At 35.8% G+C, this 23,076-nt stretch overlaps 1 protein-coding gene across 5 annotated transcripts in view; it reads right to left on the bottom strand.

Moving 5' to 3' along the window:
- The window catches only part of LOC5568775 (zwei Ig domain protein zig-8), a 141,986-nt gene that overhangs the window by 29,400 nt on the left and 89,510 nt on the right, over positions 1-23,076 (bottom strand). For all 5 annotated transcript variants that reach the window (XM_021845026.1, XM_021845027.1, XM_021845028.1 and 2 more), the window contains one exon: positions 1,540-1,721. In XM_021845026.1, the coding sequence (XP_021700718.1) occupies positions 1,540-1,721 (182 nt within the window). The remainder of the gene's footprint in view (positions 1-1,539; positions 1,722-23,076) is intronic.

The raw sequence follows: 23,076 nt of genomic DNA, 5'->3' as shown, positions 1-23,076 counted from the left end.
GCTTGTCAGGTTCGGCTTTTGCAACAGCTGAGTTCAAATTTAATAAAACGGAATTAAAATCCTCTGTAACATCGACAATATTAGGCGGAAACCAAGTCTTTATTTTACTCAAAATTTGATTGAACATTTAGTCCATAGAAGCATTGCGATAGTTACTACTAGAAGCATCCAAACGTGAAGATTTTACTTAAAAAGAAATTTCCAAGAATTTAGCAAGCTCTTGTATTTTTTGTACATTATTTATAGAACCAACTGACTCACCCGAGGAAGGAGTTTCCTTTGGCGACACCAACGAAGATAGTGGTGAAACTTGTTCCTCAAACGCCATTGCTTCTGGAAGATCCGTTACGAGAGCCTTCTGGTCACCGGTAATGGAGCACTTCACGCAAATTTTCATCTTTTCCGTAATCCACCGAACTCCATTCGAATGAAGCTTACTGATGAGGCCTTGGCTGATCGATCGTAGATTTGTCCTTACTGATTTGTGGCCGTCCAGTCCGAAGGGGTTACAGCATAAAGAATTGTATTCGTAATATTGAACTTTGTCCATTTCAACAGCTTCGGGAAAACTTTTTTCACTTTACAAAAAATAATAACGAGGAATATACAGCTGATAGACAACACTTGCACTTTCTCACTGCTCTTTGTTAGTTTTTGGTAAACTCAAGCCATTTCAACGCTTTAAACTTGAATTGGTAAATACCTATTTGTCATATTGTCTACCCATTTATTTAACTGTCAATTTTGTAGTTACCTAACAGGAAAAAATTCTTTAATGAATGTTCGAATCCTCTGAGCAGAATCTCAAATAGAGAATCTTAAAAGTAGATGGAGTACCGTGTACCTTTTAATTCCGCTCCTAAATGCTTATCATTGACATCTTTGTCCGCTCCTAAATGCTTATCTTGCAGTCTTCTTCAGTGTCAGTTACTCGTATCCACTGTGTGTTACGTGTAACTGACACTGAAGAAGACTGCAAGTGATAGTCGAAATACGCGTATCTGTCAAAGATAAGCATTTAGGAGCGGAATTAAAAAGTGCACGGTACTCCATATACTTTTAAGTTTCTCTAAACAATTCTATTTGATTTCAATTGAAGATATTCTATTCACGTACCCCTGATCCATTACGTAATAAGAGTTTTGGGTGTATTATACTTTCAATTTTGAAAAGTTTGATCTTTTTCCAGTTTTAAGTTTAAGAGCACACTAAAATTGTGGTGTGTTCTTAACTTATGCCATGAAATTTCATTTTTCATTTTCAGCAACAAACGCCATTCATCCGCACATCTCCGGAAAATATTGGGTTGGTAAGCACGAAGCTTTTTCATTTCCTTAAACGCCCACAATCACACGATAAATTCAATGCAATGAATGCCCTCGTTCTTAACGAAAAAGTGCCCGGTAAGGCACCGCAAAACATACATTCAGCCGATGATGTCCTTGCCGTAGAAAAAGGTGACAGAAGCTGTATCATCATGTTTCTGACAGGAGGGGGGCGAAAAAAAAGAGTGCCAACCCATCAAAATCCGTCACTTACCCATTTATCTCCGATCTGCTCGACGCGACAATTGATGAACGCCGTCTGACCCACGCGAGTTGTGATGTTTCGAGGCACGTCAAAGTCAAAATAAGGATGTGGGGAAAACTTTTTGATGATGTTGTGCTGCTGCGAACTGACACCACTGCCGCCATTTCCACTTCCACCACCGTTGATAATGCCTAAGAGAGGGGTAAAAAGAGGAGAAGAAAATTGGCCAAATTAGGGAAAATTTGGAACCGTACCGTTGGCGAAACGCGATTTCAATACTCATGGGAAAATTGGAATTGATGAATGATGATGTTTGTGCAGGATGGAGGGCTCAACACGCAAAATTTGTATTTCTTTTTACATTTTCGTTCGGTAGTAGGGCGATTTCCATTATCGTCAGACTGTGAATCTATTGTTGGCACTAGGTTTTAATACCTTAACATTTTTCCAAACAAATCGTGAGCATGTTTTATTTGAACACATACTAGGTTGTTATTATGATATGAAACGAATTATGATCAAACTTCTGAAACATAATAAAAATGAAGCATAATGACGAAGATGTAAGCCACCCCAATTCAACCGGCATAGTATTTCAATCGATAAATGCCATATGTGTTTGAATGCTTGAGAGTCGTAACGAGGTCATGTTCGTTTGGGGTCGTCCATAAATGACGTAGCTTTTTAGGGGGGAGGGGGGTCTTCACGTATTTGTGACGAAGTGTGACGAGGGGGAGGGAGGGGTTCTAGCTAGTGGACGTAGCATTTTGAATCAAGTTCGTTAAAAGAAAGGCGCTGAAAAAATTTGTCAAACTTCTTTATTTTTTTACTTATAACTTTGGTTATAAAATTATGATTAAGCTTCAAAACATTCATATGACAAGATTAAAAAAATATCTATGAAACTTTAGATTCTCAAGATAAATGCAATCAAACAGATGTTTTCAAGCTTTGAATAATTATGTGAATATTATATTATATTCGTGTCTAAATTAATAAATTTATAAATAAACAAAAAAGTTTAATAAATTGATTTAAAATCAATGCTCTAACTACTTGGAGTACATTTTTTGCCATTTATTAACATGACATAAAGTCAGGCGTTTTAGTTTTATCCATATTTTCTGATGGGGCTTTATTTCTTCAACAAAATAAAATATGCTCTTCTTGGCAAATATTACATTTAAAACAAAATATTTATTCCGTTAATTATGCCTTCAATGTTGCAGGAGATCTCCACCCAATCAACTCATCATTTGTTTTGATATATCAATGCTCTTGATGGAATAGCCTGAATATTAATGAGGATAATAGATTCGAGTGTTATCAAAATTGCCCTATCATTCAGTTTTCTTAAAAACTCGGTAATTTGAAGAATTTTTATTATTTAACTTTTTCATTATAGGTTGTGTAAGATTATTTCAGTATGGAAACAATAATGAAATTCAACTGAAATATTAATAGAGATCAATGTATTTGTATAATAATCGCTAAAATTTTCTAAACATTCCAAATATTTCAAGTGTAATCTTTTAGGTACACCGTGTCCAATATATTGTCATAAACTTTTTCTTTTCTTTGGTATAACTTCACTGAATGTAGGATAATCCAATGTCGTAGTATTTCATTGTAGTCTGGTAGTATTATACTAACGTAGAATAGCTTGTTTTATGAATAAGAAAAAATAATTGCTATGATAAGTGAAGAAATGTCCATTGAAGTCGTGTTTTGCACTTAAAATGAATTTTTGTTCATATTGGTCTGGTTAACAAAGTGAAAATCAGAGCATTCACAAACATTCAGAAACTTTAAGTTAATCATATTGCGTTTTGAATAGATAAATATTGATAAAATTTGATAAATATATGTGCGATAACTGCAGATTGAAATTGGGCTCTGCCTATGAGCGTGCCGCTGGAAATATTTTTCATAAATTCTGATTAAATTGATAAAATAAGTTTATAATTGAAATATTTCCAAAATATTTCCTATAGTGAATCAGTATTACAACCACTTTCCAAAAATATTATCACCAATGATGTCAGTTAAACAAGCACAAAGTAATGTTATCTCGAATTTGTATGAGAATATACTGGACACGGTGTATCTGGCCACTGTTCGCTAAAATGATTTGAAATTGGATAATATTAACGATGATTCATTTCAAAATAATATATTTTCATTATCATCTTTATTGAAGTCTATTTCCTAACAACGAATAATTAAAAAAACAATCCTCTAGTATAACGAAATGTTTGTTAAATATATTATAAAATATATTGGACCCTAACTCGACAGTAACGAGCTTCATCAATCCAAACAAAAATATTTTTTTCACATTTTTTATAGTAAACTTGTTTTTCATGGTAAGAACAGCAAAAGAAATATGATTTAGCCTATATGAACCTGGAAACCAAAATCAATGAAAATGTTTATTTCAAACTTTTCCAAATTACTTTTGAGCGCTACTGTATATCAAACTGTTAGATTAGATTATTCTTACATTTCAGTCAGTAATAAAGATCAAACTTTGTATTGAACTTCTCAATTCCAATTTTTTGTTTCAACCCAGTCACTACGGAAAACAAATTAAAAAAATAAAGGGGGGGGGGTGCTTGATATGCTACGTATTTTCCAGGGGGGAGTACCAGCATTTGTGACGAAATGCTACGAGGGGGGAGGGGGTGTAAAAAATCAGTGAAAAAATACTACGTCATTTATGGACGGCCCCTTTCGACTCAAAATTGCGGGTTGTTGAGATTCATGAAATATTCGACAGCATTAAATGGTGTTCAACTGTGATTTGCAATGTGGTAATAATGAAATCCCAAGGAGGTATGCTTCAGATTTTTTAATGAGTTAAGCGTAGATACCAACACTTGAATCACTAGAGACGAAGGTGAACACGCTCATGTTCCATTTAGAGTTCGTCCATGATTTGGTTTGCATTTCGATGGATTAGGAGTAGTTTCAATTGTTCTGGTCAATCAAGGAGTAGCAACTATGAATTGAGAGGGCCCAGATAGCCGTAGCGGTAAAAAATTAAGCAAGACCAAGCTCTCAGTTAATAACTGTGCAATTGCTCATAAGAACACATAAGCTGAGAAGCAGGCATTGTCCCAGTTGGGTCGTAACGCCAGATAGGAGAAGAACTACGAATTGTACGGTCATCTATGCTCATGTTCATGCACTAATTTGCATTTTGATGGATTTGTTATTAGACATTTGTATCATATATTAGCACTTGTGAGGTGCATGTACATTTTTAATTGACGGAATTTTTGGTAGGGTGGATGTCCGTTTTGTTATAAATTTTGAACAGACTCATGTTCCGAACACACGGACTTTGTATGGCGAGTTGTTGCGAGTTAGTTGAAAAATTTCATTGAATTATGATCAAAGTCAGTAAAACTGGAGCCATGTTATTAGGCCGAAGTACGTTAGCCGAAGATTGCTTGGCCAAATGAGTTATTAGGCCGAAATTCTCAAAACAAAACAGGAATTGTGTTTTCAATTATTTGTTTAAATGTTTTTGGCATGTTGGTTTCTTATCTAGAAAAATTTCCTGTTTTCAAGCATGTGCTAGAATAAGGGTGTAAGTCGCACGATCGATTTCTCTTCATCGATCCTCTCTTCTGTGAATAAAGGAGGCAAGATGCAAGTTTGTTGGCAATGTTCCTTCTCAGGATGCCAGATTGCGTAGCCGTCTTGTATTTTGTAGCGTAAAACTGCTAAAAAGTTTGAACCTTGTCACCTTTGTTCATAGAAGAGAGGATCGATGAATAAAAATTGACCATGCAACTTACGCCCTTATTCTAGCACACACTTGATTTAAACATTTATCATTGGATACAGCTGATATTAAATTACTCGCACCATTCTCCTCGGCTGGACCATCTACAAGAAATAGAAAATGGGGAAGCTAAATGCACTGCGCTAAATAGCAAGTTTGACTTTCCAAAATTTCCATCAAAGTTTCCGTGAAACATTTGCTATTAGCCCACGTTTCTAGACAACAATTATTGACAACAAGCAAGAAAATTTTCCTTTTGTGGATTATTGGCTTTCTTTAAATGTTTGCTGCAACAGTGGTTTATTGAAATTATAACTACAGCATTCATTGAAGATTTTTCCTTCTTCTGAACGTTGGCTATTCTTTAGAGCTATTTGCCGGTATAGCAAGTGCTAACATTAATGTGAAAGATTTTCATATAGATATTGGCTGTTCATTCTAGTAATGTTGTTTTCATGAATAATGTTTGGTGTCAAAGTTGCTCATATTTTATAAGAAATTTTCGCTCGGTTCCCCGAAACCGTTCACCCAAATGCCAGTTCCCTGAATGCCACTTCCCTAATACCTCGTTTTCCCGAATAGCCCAGTTGATTCTATGACACTACCCCGAACGCCACTACGCCGAATGCCACTACCCCGAACGCCACTACCCCGAAAGCCATTACCCCGAATGGGTCATTACCCCGAACGCCACTACCCCGAATGGGTCTCTACCCCGAACGCCATTACCCCGAATGGATAACATTTTGAGACATATTCTAGTTAAAGAGTGGGGAGATAATTGTACGATTCCTTTTGAGTATTTCACGAGTTTGGCTCAAAAATGTATTTTTAAAATATAAGAAGATAAAAAAGCAGCTAGTTGTTCAGCAAATAATTTTTATACACTAAGTTTTGTCCTCTAATTTTGGGAAGATTCACACAGCCACATTGCAATGCTCTGAAGAACAGCCTATTTCGAAAAGAAGGGTGAATTGATTATGAGAAGGATAGCTATAATATGTACAAAATTAGGATGTAGTAAAGTCTCTTATTGGACGTCGGTAGCCTCTTCCTTTACTCATTTTATAGGTGTCGGGCATTCAGATTAAGATCTTCTTAAAGATTTTGTTTCGTAAACGATGGTAAAGGAAGTTCACCCTGAGATAGTCGCTGCAAAAGTTGTTCTATGGAACCCGCCTAAAAACCAACCTAATAGACGACCGTTCCGCTATCGCACTTGTACACTTGTACATGTTAGAAAAATCGGCGGCCTCTGATTGACGCTACAGTTAGTACTTTTGTTGATTTGTGGGATCATTAATTTGAATTTCTGTGGATAACCACAAAAAAAAATATTTTTTTGATTCAAGATAATGAAGAAATGATGATGGCAGAAAAGTGGTGAGTAAATCCATAAGAGACCTGTCTGTTTCAATACAAGAAGATAAAAGAAAGGGAAAATTTCCGATTAGAATTATAGCAGGAATCTCTTTAGTGAATGCCTTCAAGATATATTCCTTTACAAAAAGCTGTTCTATATGGAAATATTAGTGACTAGCTTATCCAACAAAATCGTGAAAGAACAGCCTATTTAAAAAAAAGGACAAATTTCTGGTGAAATGTTTGCAGCTATGACGTGAATGATCACTGTAACAACGTGATGCTATGACACAACCTATATTCATAAGAAAGAAAAATATTTGTTCAAAAACAAAATTGAAATATGAACACCACCAACAAGTCCAAATACCGGTGGTTACGCATCTGTTAAGCAACACCATATTGAGGGTTATGGATTCGAATTCCTTTCAGTCAATAAAAGGCTTATTTTATTAAAGCCCATTCACAAATTTCGTAACGCTGAAGGGAGCAAAAAGTTTGTGGGTGGTTGTTCTCAAAATGTTACAGCCCATTCAATATTTATGTAGAATTTCCATACAAAAAAAAGTACGAGGGGGTGGGTAGGTGTTAAAAATAGCAATTGTTGGCGAAATGAAATTTGTGAATGAACCCTTGAATTGCGAAGGTGCCCACTGAGCTGATAAACAGGCACTGTCTCAGAAAGAATGAGAAGAATATAGTTGCCATCAAGATAGTTCGAAAGAATAAATATATGATGAACATTTTACCGACGAATTTTACGTGCCATTAATTACCAGCCTTCATTAGAGACGCATTTTTGCACGCAAAACAAGATACTGTACGGTATCTCATACTATTCGGGGTAATGGCTCATTCGGGGTAGTGGCGTTCGGGGTAATGACCCATTCGGGGTAATGGCTTTCGGGGTAGTGACCCATTCGGGGTAGTGGCGTTCGGGGTAGTGGCGTTCGGGGTAATGGCATTCGGGGTAATGGGATGGAGCCGCCCAGTTCCCCGAAAAGTTTTTAGTACTCATAATTGTCATACGTTTTTGCATTTCCAGGTGGCGAAAAAACTAGGGGAAGGGGAAGGAGTTGATGGTGCATTCAATTGGCTCCCACGGTAGACCGCATATACCACTGCGTCTACGCCAGCTCATGCGGGAAGGGTGTAGGCGTGGTGTAATTTTTATGGCAGAGGGGTTTGGTTAGCAGACTGCCTACGTGTCAGGCGTAAGGAAAGACGTGCTATAATGATGAAAGAATGGACGCGTACGGAAACGGTTTATTTCTGTCCGTCTCGGGTTCTAGCAAATGCTATGAACTGTGATATATTAGAAGTAGTAGATAGAAGCAAGTGAAAGATACAACTACAAAGTACGAGGAAAGGAATGGGCCTGGGATTGAACCCATGACCTTCTGCTTATGAAGCAGAAGCGGTAGCCATTAGACCAAGATCAATTGAAGGTCGTAGTTTTTCATTCGAATATTTTTTATTGTAATATTTGCTCTTTATGTACTCTAACATTCTCTATGATTGCAAATTTTTATTCAAGGATTTCGTGATGTATTATTTTCTTAGAGTTTTTTATATCTATAAAAGAGCTACGCTTTTTTTATTTATGGAGGGTTTATCAGACAATGTTTAAGCAAATCACTAATTGACTTGTAACACTTCAATTCACTTTTGCCAAAGAAAAAATAAAACATTCAAAGAAGTGCAGTGAAAATGACAACCAAGTCAATGGAGCAAAATACGTTTTTCGACCTGAAGAAGAGCATTGCTGGATTACACAAAGAGACAAATTCCATCCAGAATGAATTAAAAAAAATCGTGCCCGATAACCCTTAATTTGGATTAAATTTTGCACATGCGTTTGATATGGTAGAGTAAGAATTTAGACATAGAAAAATCGATCATTCTGACTCAAGAATACCTTTTAAAAATGGCGTATATTTTTATGCACGCAATTTATTTGAAAAAATTCAACTCCGAAACTGTTGATTTTAAAGAAAAATGCCCTGTGAAGTAGTGAACTATTTGGACTACAAGAAAAAAATATGCACTGGAAAAATATTTTATTTATTTGCATGAACAATTCAAAAATAACACTTTAATTTTTAACTACTCAACAACCCAATTTTTATATTTTTATTTTTTTACCGTAGAATCTTGATGGGAAACAGATGTTTGGGACAAAACTTCATGATGAGGAAATTTATAATAAAAAGTTTTTCTAAGAACAACTTCTGGTCGATTTTCAAAATTTTGTATGAAAATAAATAGGGTAGAAGCACTAGATTTCGCCCCCCTAAACCATGTAATCGCAGGAATAATAAATTTCTGACTCTATTAATCAATATCAAATAATGTTATTGGGTTTATTCAACTATTCATCTATTATTTTAGGATGATCAAGCTGCAAAGTTATCCAAAACAAAGTTTTACTATTGAAAAAAGTATAATTTTTGGATTGATGGTGTGCTTTAATTTTCGTCCCCCTAAATTCAATCTTCGCCCCACCCATGCTCTAATCTTCGCCCCCATTAATTGAAGTACAGGTACTTATTATCTTCTCACTTTTCATCTCCACTGGTACTTATCCTGCCTATTTCCACTATGTCTTTTTCTTTTTGGCATTACGTCCACACTAGGACAGAGCCTGATTCTCAGCTTAATTTTCAAAAAGTACTTAGTTCATAACTAAATGGTTTCTTTACATAAGTTGCCATTTCTACAGTCGTACCGTGTGGCAGGCACGATGACACTTCATGGACAAGGAACTCAAATAAAAATTCCATTACAAAAATATCCTGAACCGATAGGTAATCGAACTCAGACACCTTCAGCATGGATTTGCTTTGTAGCCGCCTACTAACGAAGGCTATGGAAGGTCCTGATTTCCACTATGTATTGTTTTTATTTATTGCAAAGTAATTATTTATGCTCTTGAAGCATTTATGTGATATATGCAGGGTTCTGAATTTTCGTATCAATGATGCGAAATCTACGATTTTTCTCACGTAAGGAGAATGCTTTTTTCGCTTCCTCACGTGAACATCTTTTATCGCTCACACTAATTTTCCCTGGAGCTACGATGGTGGATAACCGAAAACCACTCCACTCCGGGGATAATTTATTTTTCACTCCATCATATTTTCGCTCACCAACTGCTCCCGAGAATTATCACTATGTGGATAAACAAAAACTAGTGCCGGCGACGGGATTCGAACCTAGTACATTGCTAAAAACAACCGCGATGCGTGCACGCTAACCATGCTACCACCCCAACTTGACGAAAGGAGTGGTTAATTTGGTGCATAAAAGCAACTGCTGCTTGTGGCGATGGATACAGGAAAAGTTCTCCATGGATCGGAGAAAGAGGAAACAAACTTCTCACAGCTGCGGAAATGTGCAATTACTATTTTCGCTTTGTTTTGTGGACGGATAAAATCGCAAGGCAGCTAATCGCTGAAAATTGCTGTGAGGGATAAATCCATTATCGTGAGAGTGAGTGAGAATTCGGAAGCCTGGATATATGTTATTATTCCCAGGAAGTCGAGAAATTTCCCAACATGAAATAATCCAATGTCAGAATATCGGAATCAACCCCGATATGTCATACATTAAAGTTCTCCAATATTTTTTAAATAATTATATCAAGTACCGTTATTTCGGGAGAAATTTATCATATTCAGCGTTTTCAATAATGTTAGCAGTGCCAAAAACTGAATGCGGAAAAAAAAGTACTGCGGTAAACCCATTAACTCATGTAGTGGTAAAAATAATATTTAATATTAAAAATCGGTTGATAATATTTCGTTTCTATTCCATTCTTGCTGAATATGGTGGGTTATTTGATTGACAATAATAAGTTCAATTTGTTCTTCGTCACAGACTATCAGTATAATGATGAGCAACAAATATCATACACTGAAATGAATTTTATTGTAGAAACTACTGAATGCATGGTAAAACTAAGAACTAAACCAACAATTTTCAAGACTACATAAATCTGTTAACTTTTTTGAAGTGTAGTCAACATCAATACACAAGAAAATTTATTTATTTAACCAGAATTGCAATATTTATGACTAGAAATAAACTTGATTTGAACCACACTGTGCTGTACGGTAGGTGTCACGGATTTAAATGCTTTGTAGTTAATGCTACTATGGAAATGGTCACATTTACTGCACAGGATTTTTACCAGATTATGGTAAACTAAACAGATTTTAGTAGTCGGTTGAAAAACGTTGATGAAGTTCTTAATCCCACCTAATTCTAGTGGTAACGTCCGCGTCTACAAAGTAAAGCCATGCTGAAGGTGTCTGAGTTCAATTCCTGGTCGGTCGAAGATCTATTATTAACGGGAATAATATTGACTTCGTTAGGCATAAAGTGTTTTTGTGCTTACCACAGAATAAAAGAATACGAAAATGGCAGCTTATGCAAAGAAACCTCTCAGCTAATAACTGTGCAAGTGCTCATAGGAATACTGCTGAGAATATATAGCTAAGAACAGGCTCTGTCCCAGTGAAACGTAATACCAAGAAGAAGGAACTATTCGGTACATTTAGAAAATCCTTTAAACTTCCTGTAACCTCCTGTAAACAGTTAATAAATCAATGAGTTTGTTTTGTTTTTCGAACAATTTCGAGGAGGGGCGAAAATTAATGCACGCACCACTGAAAGAACGTTACAGGTAGTTTCGCCAGGGGCGAAGATTAGAATCGTACGAAAACGTGCTTTAGTTTTCGCCACCCTGAAAAAATAGTTTAAAACTGGTTATAATTGCTGAAATAGTTGAAAAAATCTATTCGTGTCTCTTGCTGATGCATGTCTTATCAGAACTATTCATTTTTTAAAGATGAAATAGTTATCTTAATATGTTTTCCTTGCCTTTTAAAATAGACGCTTTTCTCAATGAACGCAAAAAATAGCGTATCATTTTTTCCACATTTTTATATGTGATTATTTGGCGGTTTAGAAAATTACTTTAATTAGTAACATTTGGAAACTAAGTATATTTTATTCCAATCTTTTATATAAGTTAAAAAGTAAAAATTTTTTATTTTATTACAATCTAGAACAAGCTAATGTTCTACCAGGGGGGCGAAAACTAGGGAGGGGGCGAAGATTAATACATCTACCCTACATTCTGATGATACAATGGGAATATTGCAATTATTTTCAATCGTAATGACTATTATGATGACTTCTCTAGAAGTAGCTATTTTCGAATCACAGTCAACTCTCCCTAACTCGATATTGAAGGGACCATCGAGTTTGGGAGGTATCGAGCTACAGAATACAAAACCAGTGCAACTGCGATCAAAGGGACCATCGAGTTAGCCATGAAAACCAACTTTAAATATGGTTCTCTAACTCGATATCGAGATACGGAATATCAAGTAAGGGAGAGTTAACTGTTTATCATGTTTCATGCAAAAAAATCCCTAGAAGTAGTCATTTTCTAATTTTATTAAAGTTTTATATAAATAATAATATAAGGCATTTTCATTAGTTATTCGCGATTCTCCATCATGAAAAATGAGTAAATAGAGATAAATATGGCCTATACTCGCTGTGAACTAGACTATCGAAATTCATACATTTTTTTCTATTATAAACGTTGTAATCGCAAGGGTCATTCACGTCTTAGTTTTATATATTTTGCCTTGAGAGAGGATGCACGATTATTGCAGTACGAACGCTTTATGTATCGTTTTAGCATCACCTCACATCAGGCGTCGATCAGCGCATGGTGTACGCACGGGCTTAACGATCGCAAGGTCCGTGGTTCGATTCCAGGTTGCCGCGAACGTATTTTTTGTTTTCAAATTTTGGTTTCATACTGCAAAGCTATGAATTTCAACCCGATTTATTGTGGCGAATTTTCATAAGTGGTTCCTATGTATTTCGATTGTCCATTTGCCTGAGTGTACTGCCCATAACTGCATATTTGTAACATTCGACAAAAGTAGGCATTGAGTAAATGGGATACCAAGTTTGCATTTTATCGCAGTATGGGAGGAAACTAATATTTCAAAAAATCACTAAGAATTCAAAAGTGCTTATTTGAGGCTGAAATTTTGTTCAACTCATATCGCATATAAGGTGCACAGTCAGAAAAAAATTCTGATAGAAATTTCGTTGCTACTGCATTATGAGGCTCATGTACAATCTCAATGTGACTGTTATGCGGTTACAATTGCCAATGTGACAAAACAACTTGGTATTTTTTTTCGAATTTTCTAGAACAATCTCACAGATTTCAGTAAGTTGATCGAAAGTATTTGCCATTTGATGACTCTCCCCGGTATTAACTCCATTTTGTCAAAAATGTCGAATGTGACTGTTTTGCAGTTATGGGCAGTGTACTCTTCTATTCGTATTGTTCTTGTTGGAGAATCGAGAATAACTAATTTAAATTGATCATTTTATTACATAAACATTATTTTTGCAATGAAATTGATGTAATTAAAAAAAGGCAACTTTAAGAGGTGATCATGGTTATCATTAGAACGTATTTATTTGCACAAAAAGTCAAAAATTTGAAAGTCGACAAAAAGTTGGTCTTAGAAAAACTTTTTTGTTAAAAATTTCTCCATCATGAATTTTTGTCCCAAACAACCGTTTCCTATCGAGATTCTATGGTGAAAATATAAAAAAAATATTAAAAAATGGGGTTTTTTTGTAATACAAAATTTATGTTTTATTTTTACATTTTTCATTAAAAGAAGTAGGATATTTTTTCAGTGAATATTTTTTTTTTCTTGTAGTCTAAATGTTCCGCTACAACTCGTTGATAGAACATTTTTCTCGAAAATCAAAAGTTTCGGAGTTATAATTTTTCAAAAATATTGCATGCACATCTTATAGGCCATATTCAAAAGTTATTCTTGAGTTAAAATGATCGATTTTTCTACGGAAAACACTTATTCTACCAAAACGAAAACATGTGAAAAATTTACCTACAAATCGAAGATGGTCAAGTTCTGTGACTGACCGATTTGACATGGAATACGTCAAGATATTGCTTTCCCAAGCAATGTAATACACACAGGCTTACACCCGTAAGTCACAAGGTAATTATTAAAACAGTCAATAGTAACCCCAAGTTAATGAAATACATTGAAATGCAACTTTTGGGACGATTAATCAGTTTTAGGTAGAATTACAGTGAGAACTTTAGAATGATATTCTGTGCATTTAAAAATTAGCAATAGAGTTCCAAGATAATTTTTAAATTTTCCTTACAGAAGTAAAAACAGCAGAATATTGTCAATTCGTGAGAAATCGAAAACTGTTAGCAGTATAAATAAATAAATTTAAGTATCAAAATCAATTTTTTTCACGTGCCTCTCACAAAACCAATCAACACATATAGCAGAAATGCAATAGTGGTCAATCGTTCATCTGAGCAATTAACAGATGAACAGTTAATTCTTCTTATCAAGGGACTGACCTACGCAATACCGTCTGACAAACGTACAAAAAGTCATAAAGATTGAAACAGCAATCAACACTAATAATCTACAGACATCACAAATACAGGAAATCAGAACACACACCGCCAACATCTTCCGCAACACGAACACTACATCCCAAAACAAACAGCTCAACACAAAACCGGTTTTCAATTTAAGAGAAGATAAAGGAAATTCCACAATCTAAATTTTCAGGCAACACAGTTTTCATTTAGATAAAACGAGGTGACTATTTACCCGACGTTTCAACACGCGTATTGTGTCTTCCTCAGGGGGTAAATATAGTTTTGTTTTTTGTCCGTTGTTTTGGCTTGTGCCAGTACAAGCTGTGCACCAAAAAAGACAGCGATTTTCGTATCTATGTACCAAAAAAAATCTACATCAGACAGTTATAGTTAGACAAAACATATCATAAAATACGAAAACTTAATCCACCCCCTGAGGAAGACACAATATCCATGTTGAAACGTCGGGCAAATAAGCACCTCGTATGATCTAAATAAAGACTGCGTTGCCGGAGAATTAAGAGGGATAATGTAGAATAAAACTCAAGAAGGACCTTACATTATACAATAGAGAGATCCTCTTCCAGGAATGGTGAGGCGTATTGACAAAGTGCCCAAAGAATCAAAACCGGATAAGGGTAACGTTGTATACTCACTGAAGGTATCTAACCCTTCATTACCAAGCATTAAAGGACTTCTTAAAGTTCATAAACCTTGTAATAAAATGCGTGAGATTGTCTCAGCTATTGGATCACCTATCCATAAGCTTGCATGCAAAGTATTTAGTCCAAAAATTCCTAAATTTGACAAAAAACTTTGATAGTCAAACAGTTAATAATTCCAATCATTTGACAGTAGTGATTGAAAATCTAAAAAAAGCCGATGATGAAGTTTTGGTTTCCTTTGAAGATTAATTTGTGGGCTTCATGGCCGTGCGGTTGGTGTTACCAAGCGTTTAATTGCATCGAGTCATGTGTGGGTTCGATTCCTGCTTCAGTTTGGAAAACTTTTCGTCAGGAACGTATTTAGACTGTACCACTGGGCGTTGCATGCTAATCCGTTATCAATCTTCCTTCAAAGGACTTCCACTGGAAGCATTGACGTGTCTTCTTCTTTCTGGCGTTACGTCCCCACTGGGACAGAGCCTGCTTCTCAGATTAGTGTTCTTATGAGCACTTCCACAGTTATTAACTGAGAGCTTTCTTTGCCGATTGACCATTTTTGCATGCTTATATCGTGTTGCAGGTACGAAGATACTCTATGCCCTGGGAATCGAGAAAATTTCCTTTACGAAAAGATCCTCGACCAGCGGGATTCGAACCCACGACCCTCAGCATGGTCTTGCTGAATAGCTGCGCGTTTACCGCTACGGCTATCTGGGCCCCATTTACGTGTCGGTGTCTTCAAAAAAAAAAAAAACTTTGTTCCCTAGCATTCCTGTTAACCTTTCGGTTGTCGCACACCCTTGGTTTTGCGAATATCCCAGGAACCTGATTACTTAGAAAGATGACATCTTGGGCAAAGTTGTTCAGTAGCTCAAAGGCTTTCTTTATTTAATCCTTGAAGTTTAAGGTTAGCTACAATAATGATAACCCTTGAGCTACGCAACAACTTTGTCGAGGATGCCATCTTTCTAAAAGGTTAGGATCCTGAAGTATTCGCAAAACACAATTTTCATGCTCACTAGCACCGCCTGGTAACAAAATTTTGAATCAACTAGTTCAAACAATGATAGTCCTTAACTTACTGAACAACTTTGCCGAGGATGCTATCCTTCTAAATAGTGTGTTCATTATTATGTGACTTCTTTGTTCATTTGTTGATTTTACCGCATTATAAAGAGCCATACCGTAAAAAAAAGTCGAGTATTGTTCTTAAAAAGATTCTTGAGGAATACATTTTGGTTTGGGGTCGATAGAAATCTTTGTTACAAAATCATAGCATATAAATCCCAACTGTTGTACAAAATACCACAGCGCGACAAACCGGAGGTTAAAGAGGCCATAATCCTATTAGAAGATTGGCTGCTTAGTCAAAATGAATGCACAGATTGGATAAAACAAGTACGTACATACATTAAATTGGGAAGGGGACGTTTCGCATAGACGTTTTGCATAAGGACGCTTCGCATAATTTTATGAGTAGACATTTTGCATAATGGACGTTTGGCATAAACGGAATCATATGTCTTCTTTAAAATGCTACCTGTTTTTATATGAAACTGCTTTATGCGAAGCATCCATTATGCCAAACGTTTTTATGCGAAGTAGGTGAACCCCCATTAAATTATCTAAACGTTACATGGAATAGAACAGCCTATTTTTCCTTAAGAGATGAAGCTTACAAACAGTAAAATGGAACCACAATGGGGAACCTTCTTTCTCCATTTTAAGTGAGACTTTTGCGGCAAATTTTGAAAAAAAGTTTAAAAGGTAAAAGCCAGCTACCTGAAATCTGTTGAAGATACGTTGACGATGTTTTCAGTATAGTCAAAAAACATATCTTACCCCAAACTTTAGAAACAATTAATACAGCTCAGATAATCATTTAATTCACTTACGGAGTTGAACGTGATAACAAATTGTTTTTCTTGGACTTTGAATTATGTTCCTTAAATAATATAATGAAGGCCATTTAGTGGCAATGCACAGTGGTCCAGGAATCAGTTTTACGCGGAAAGATGCATTTTGAGCTTTAGAATGAAACATTAGACAAAAACGGTCTTCTACAAAGTTGTTTGTATTAGTAAGGTCCTTTATTGGGTGTTATTAAAAATTAGGGTGGACCACATTTTCATAGAAATTGTGTAACTAACTTTCTTATTTGTAGAAATTATATTATACATGCTTTAACAAAGTTGTAGACCATTCAATTTCAAGCAATTTTGCCTAAAAAAGTTTTTTTGTATCTCTTAAATTGACCGATTTAGAGCTTTTTTCCTACGGTGACATAGGGTGGTCCGAACAAAACTGGTTTTCTGGCTCTAGAGTTTACAATTCAAATTTCTCATCAAAGTAGTCTATGAAACACTTTTAGAGCTTTGAAAAATGCTTAATTTGGTTAGTGAAAAAACTCGCTATCTCTTTCCGTTTGGGAGTTATTGTTGTTTTTCTCTCAAAAACATGCCTACTTTGATTGTGAATATCTCTGATTGGGGCAAACATAAAAAATATATTTTGACGGCATTCAAAAGACAAAATAAAATTGAATATTATATCAAAAAATTACAGATGTGTTATTTTTGTAACTCTAATAAAATGCCTAGAAAAACAAAGGATTTTAAGCAGAAAAACTTTAATAACTTTTGAACTAAAATAGATATCATCAATATTTTTGCATGAAAATTTGCGTTTTGTTAAGTTCTTAAAGTCGTTCATAGACCGCTTTGACGAGAAATCTGAAATAAGAAATATAGGGCTCTAAAACTATTTTGAAGATTTTCATAGTATGTATTTCTTTATTATTTTGCATTTTGAGCATGAAAATGAAATTTTAGACAAAAATGATCTTCTACAAAATTGTTTCTAAAAATGTAAGCTTATATACTGTGTCATTTGAAACTAGGGTGGTCCACAATATCACACATATCATATAATCAACTTTTTTATTTGCAAAAATACTGGTATATGCTCTTTGGCAAAGTGGTAGAACTTGAAAATTTGATCAACTTTGCTTAAAAAAGTTTTTCTGTAGCTCAAAATTTGACCAATCTAGAGCATTTTTTCCGAATCATCGCAGGGTGGTCCAACAAAAATAAGTTTTTCAACTCTAGTTTTTTTAATATTATTTTCTCGTCAAAGTTGTCTATGAACGACTTTTAGAACTTAACAAAACGCAAATTTTCATGCAAAAAGATTGATGATATCTATTGCAGTTCAAAAGTTATTGAAGTTTTTCTGCTTAAAATCCTTTGTTTTTCAAGGCATTTTATTAAAGTTAAAAAAATAACACATCTGTAGTTTTTTGATATAATATACAATTTTATTTTGTCTTTTGCATGCCTTCAAAAGATATTTTTTATGTTTGCCCCAATCAGAGATATTCACAATCAAAGTAGGCATGTTTTTGAGAGAAAAACAACAATAACTCCTAAACGGAAAGAGATAGCGAGTTTCTTCACTCACCAAATTACGCATTTTTCAAAGCTCTAAAAGTGTTTCATAGACTACTTTGATGAGAAATTTGAATTGAAAACTCTAGAGCCAGAAAACCAGTTTTGTTCGGACCACCCTATGTCACCGTAGGATAAAAGCTATAAATCGGTCAATTTAAGAGATACAAAAAAACTTTTTTAGGCAAAGTTGATTGAAATTGAATGGTCTACAACTTTGCTGAAGCATGTATAATATAATTTCTACAAATAAGAAAGTTAGTTACACAATTTCTATGAAAATGTGGTCCACCCTAATTTTTAATAAAACCAAACAAAGGGCTCAACTAATACAAACAACTTTGTAGAAGACCGTTTTTGTCTAATGTTTCATTCTAAAGCTCAAAATGCATCTTTCCGCGTAAAACTGATTCCTGGACCATAGTGCAATGTGTTGCCACTGGATGTGTTTCATTTGTGGTCCCGGGGCGTGATAGGAACAGAAACGCAGCGTGTGAAGTGTGAACAAGAACTGATTTATTCAAATAAACTTATTCTAGACGAACTCAATTGTGCAGTGGTTACGTGACTGTTTTTGCTGTGCTCAACATAAGTCGCGATCGCCCGCATGGCGTGATCGCGCCCTATTCTGAGTCTGTCAATAATGTATATTATTTTCGCTTGACGTGTTTGCGTTAGTCCCGTATTCACCACATCTTACTTATTGTAAAGGAACAATCATCGCTCACATTTGAAATCTACTGAAAACCAACTAACACGCATTGTATTATTCCAAATACATCACTCACATCAACACAAAATGTCTTCTTTCAATCACATGATGCATCGGATGCCTAATGAAACATGAAAAAACTAGATTGTTGAAGGGTTTCCCAAAATTGAAAGTCTGTGTGTCTAACTTTCATGTGAAAAAATTGCCAATATCAAACTCTCCAAAAAAATATATGTTTATTCACCTTTCAAATAGTGGGCAAAAACATTTCCCAAGAAATTAATCATGAGCCGAAGAAGAGCGATTCACATCCTATCACCAGGCTTGTTATTTCAGATTTATCAGACCTACCAAAATTCGAGAACAGCATCGGTCAAAAGCTCCATATGGCTCAAACTGATACCCATGACAACGATTTCAATCCATCACACTGCTCCAAAGATGTGTTAGCCTCAAAACTAATCTCCCAAACCACAATTTCTTTTTTATCCTGGAATAGCATCCTCTCACAGCAAAAAATAGATGTCCGAACCCTTCTTCTCCCAAATGCCAATGCACTGATCCCAACCACATATTTAAGCTCACAAAACATAGTCAACACATGGCGTTTGTTCATCAAGGAGCAGCCGAGATCCAACCAGAGCGACATGACCAGCAGGCATGTACCCTAGTTTCACATATGTATTAAGAGAATGAGCCGGATTCCATCGGATTATCGAAAAACATATTGTCTTGCAGCGAAATCAAATCGCTTTTTATCTGCCTTCTGGAATCGGCTTTGGGGGGCGAACTCAGCGGTTTCGAATCGGAATCCGAATCGGGAAAATGGCTCCTTTCCTTTCATTAGTATAATGAAGCTGGGGATCGGTAAACATCGCTTGGAGCGACCTATCAAATGCTGCCTTCGGCTGTTTGACTCGTCATAATAAGGATATTCTATTGATATTGAGTATATCCCATTGATTTCCAATCTTGGAAGAGGTAGTGAGTGAAATCTGAAAGTTGGAGTTTCAAACATATGGTGAAAAAAGCATTCGTCGATTGATATATGAGGATACAGATTGAAACACGTGTGATTACAATGATCAGGAATATAGCAATTAAGGTGGTTCAAAAAATCGTTTCTGCTCCACATCGCTTATTCGTTTCTAGATCAAATTAAATTTGATTAGGGTAAATTGGTATAATGGTATAATGGTATAATTTTTAAGGGATTGAGGCTTCTTTAACACGTAAATATGATAACATATCTTAAGTATCCACGAGAAAATGATGTTGCGCATCTAAGATCTTTGGGAAGTATAAACAATCAATAGAAATACAGTCATCTCTCCCTTACTCGATATTGAAGGGACCATCGAGTTAGGGAGGTATCGAGTTACAGAACACAAAAGCAGTGCATTTGCGTTCCAAGGGACCATCGAGTTCGCCATGAAAACCAACTTTTACTATGGTTCTCTAACTCGATATCGAGATACGGAATATCGAGTAAGGGAGAGTTAACTGTACCAAAAATATCGAAAATCAGCATTTTGGCGCGAAATGTTGGGTCCGATAAGCAAGCCTCGTTGTAAATGAGGCCCAGCCTTTACTATTGTACTTTTTTTTTTTAAGGCACTCTGTGCTCGTGGCCACTACTGTGCCGGAATCAGTTGATCTGTAGCTTCTTTACCGATACAGATCTATTTTAAACTTATCTATATTTACATCTACTTTCCCTCTCTCCTACTCTTTTACTCTTACATCGAGCAGGTAGGAGAGAGCTCTGCTGTTACCCGAGCAGAAGAAAATAACTACTGAATACCAAATTGAGGTATTCCATGCCAGATAATTTCCAATACTTACAACCTGAATGAGGTATGAATGAGCCCTGCATAAGAGGTAAAATACCTCAAATAATACCTTCTGCATATGCTACAAATACCAAGCTGATACTTAGATCAGGTATTGTAATACCTAAATAATACTTGATGGATTTTCATATAAAAGTGAAATTTTTCAATACTAGTTCAATACCTCCAGCAGTCCTCAATAGCTGTCGAATACCAAAATGAAGTATTTTTAATTGTTTTAAACATTTTTTTCAAATACCATTATAATACCAAAATGAGGTATTGATAACTGAACAATACCTAATTCTGGTATGATACCAAAATATGGTATGCATAAGTTATTAGCGAGTTATTCTTTCCTCCTCGGGTAGTGAGGCTAGCTGCCTGCGAAGAGGGTCAGTTTGTCTCAGTCACCATCTGATACTGACGGAGGATGGATGTGCTCCCAAAAGCACGGTCCTGCGTGAGGCGTCTTCTGGTGACTGGACGGGTTTTTTGTTGTGGAGGGGCTGGGAATCGAATCCATGACCTTCCGCTTATGAAGCGTAAGCGTAACCTCAAGGCTACAGACCCCCCTACTATTGTACTTATTACAAAAACTTTTACCGGAAGACGACTTCTAATGGACTTTTTTAAGCTTCGCAACTCCTTGGAAACATTTCTTCAACGCTGCGGAGGTTTTTCTACGGGAGGGGCATATTGCCCGGTTTGTTTTGAAAAGTCAAGATTTGGACCGTTTACAGAAAACGTCTTGTACTCTTTTAAGAAGCTACCTGGCAAGAGGAAGTTGCATGCAGAGCATAATCAACTAAGTATATAACATTTTGACACCAAAAACTATAGAAGTAGGAATGCATTTACCACTGCGATAGAGCAGTTTTTCCTTGGGAGGGGCGTATTATACCTGTTTACTCTACATATTTAAAATATCCGCGAAAAATATATGTTGCGCAGATTAGTTCTTGAGACGTATAAACATTCACTAGAAATTCAAAAATCTTCGAAAATCTGGTTGTTGGTTTAATATTTTGCGTCTGATAAGCAAGCCTCAGAGTGAATGAAGCCCATTATTTACTATTGTACTTATGAGAAAAACTTTAAGCGGAAGGCTAATACTAAAAGACCCTTTTAAGCTTAGCAGGTGGTGGAACTCTCCTTGGAAACATTTCTACAATGCTCTGGACCTTTTTTTCTATGGGAGGGGCATACTACCCGGGTTGTTTTGAAGCGTAAACATTTGGACCGTTTACAAAAAAAAAAAGATCTTGTACACTTTTTAGAAGCAAACTGGAAAGATAGAGTATTGTGCAGAACATGGCCAACTGAATAAGTAACACCTTGACATCAAAAACTATAGAAGTAATGCATCGATACTACGATAGATCAGTTCTTCCTTAGGGGGCGTATTATACCTCTTTACTCTACAAAAATATCAATAACTATCAGTAAATAGTCCGATTTGAAAACGGTAAACGGCAAAGTTGTAACTGACAAGTTAATCTAACACTTTCAGCTTAGCTTGATCCCTCAAGAGCACATGGACAAATATCATGACCGATTGAGCGAATTGCTCGCTTTTCTCACAGTAACTCCCATGCAAACATTGAAGGGCTTGTGCAATCTCAGTTTCGATCCAAATGAACTTCAATTTTGGGAGGAGCAAAAACGATATTTTGAACCACCATAATAGCCATTATCCATCAAGTTATCGTAAATGTTGTATTACATGATAAAGTTTGTTCATTCTAAAATGTGACCCTTTACTCCGGGACACCTAAGAAAAAGTTCCAGGCCACTACTGATTGTCACTTTAGTATTCAAAGGGTTATCTACCTCCTATCAAATTAACCTTCCAGTCGTCGCGCGGTTTGCTACCGTCAGAGCCACCACGCTGCTGTTGAGAACAAAGAGCGAGGTTTTTTCAACAGTGTTGTACAAAATACAACAGCGTGACGACTGAACTGTTAAAAAAAAATAACGCAATTTATTGTGTCGTATGATGAGGTTTGACCAAGTAAGCGACCAAAACATTATTCACAAATTTCAGGCAAAATAATTATTACGTAGAAGCCTTGCACTCTTTTTTCATGGCCCGCTGAGCTATGATAAATATCTACCTTCCTTTTTCATTCACAGTGAGCAAAGTGGAGACCAAAACGCATCATATTGGCTGAATAATGGGTCTATCTTACGTACCATCAAACGGCGCTTCTTTTGAAATAATTTCCACATTCTGCAACTTTGATGATTTGTAGC

The sequence above is a fragment of the Aedes aegypti genome, chromosome 2 (assembly GCF_002204515.2).
Source record: "Aedes aegypti strain LVP_AGWG chromosome 2, AaegL5.0 Primary Assembly, whole genome shotgun sequence".
NCBI classification, from domain to species: domain Eukaryota; kingdom Metazoa; phylum Arthropoda; class Insecta; order Diptera; family Culicidae; genus Aedes; species Aedes aegypti.
Note: the sequence above shows the minus strand (reverse complement) of the source record. Positions and strands in the feature narration are given on the sequence as shown.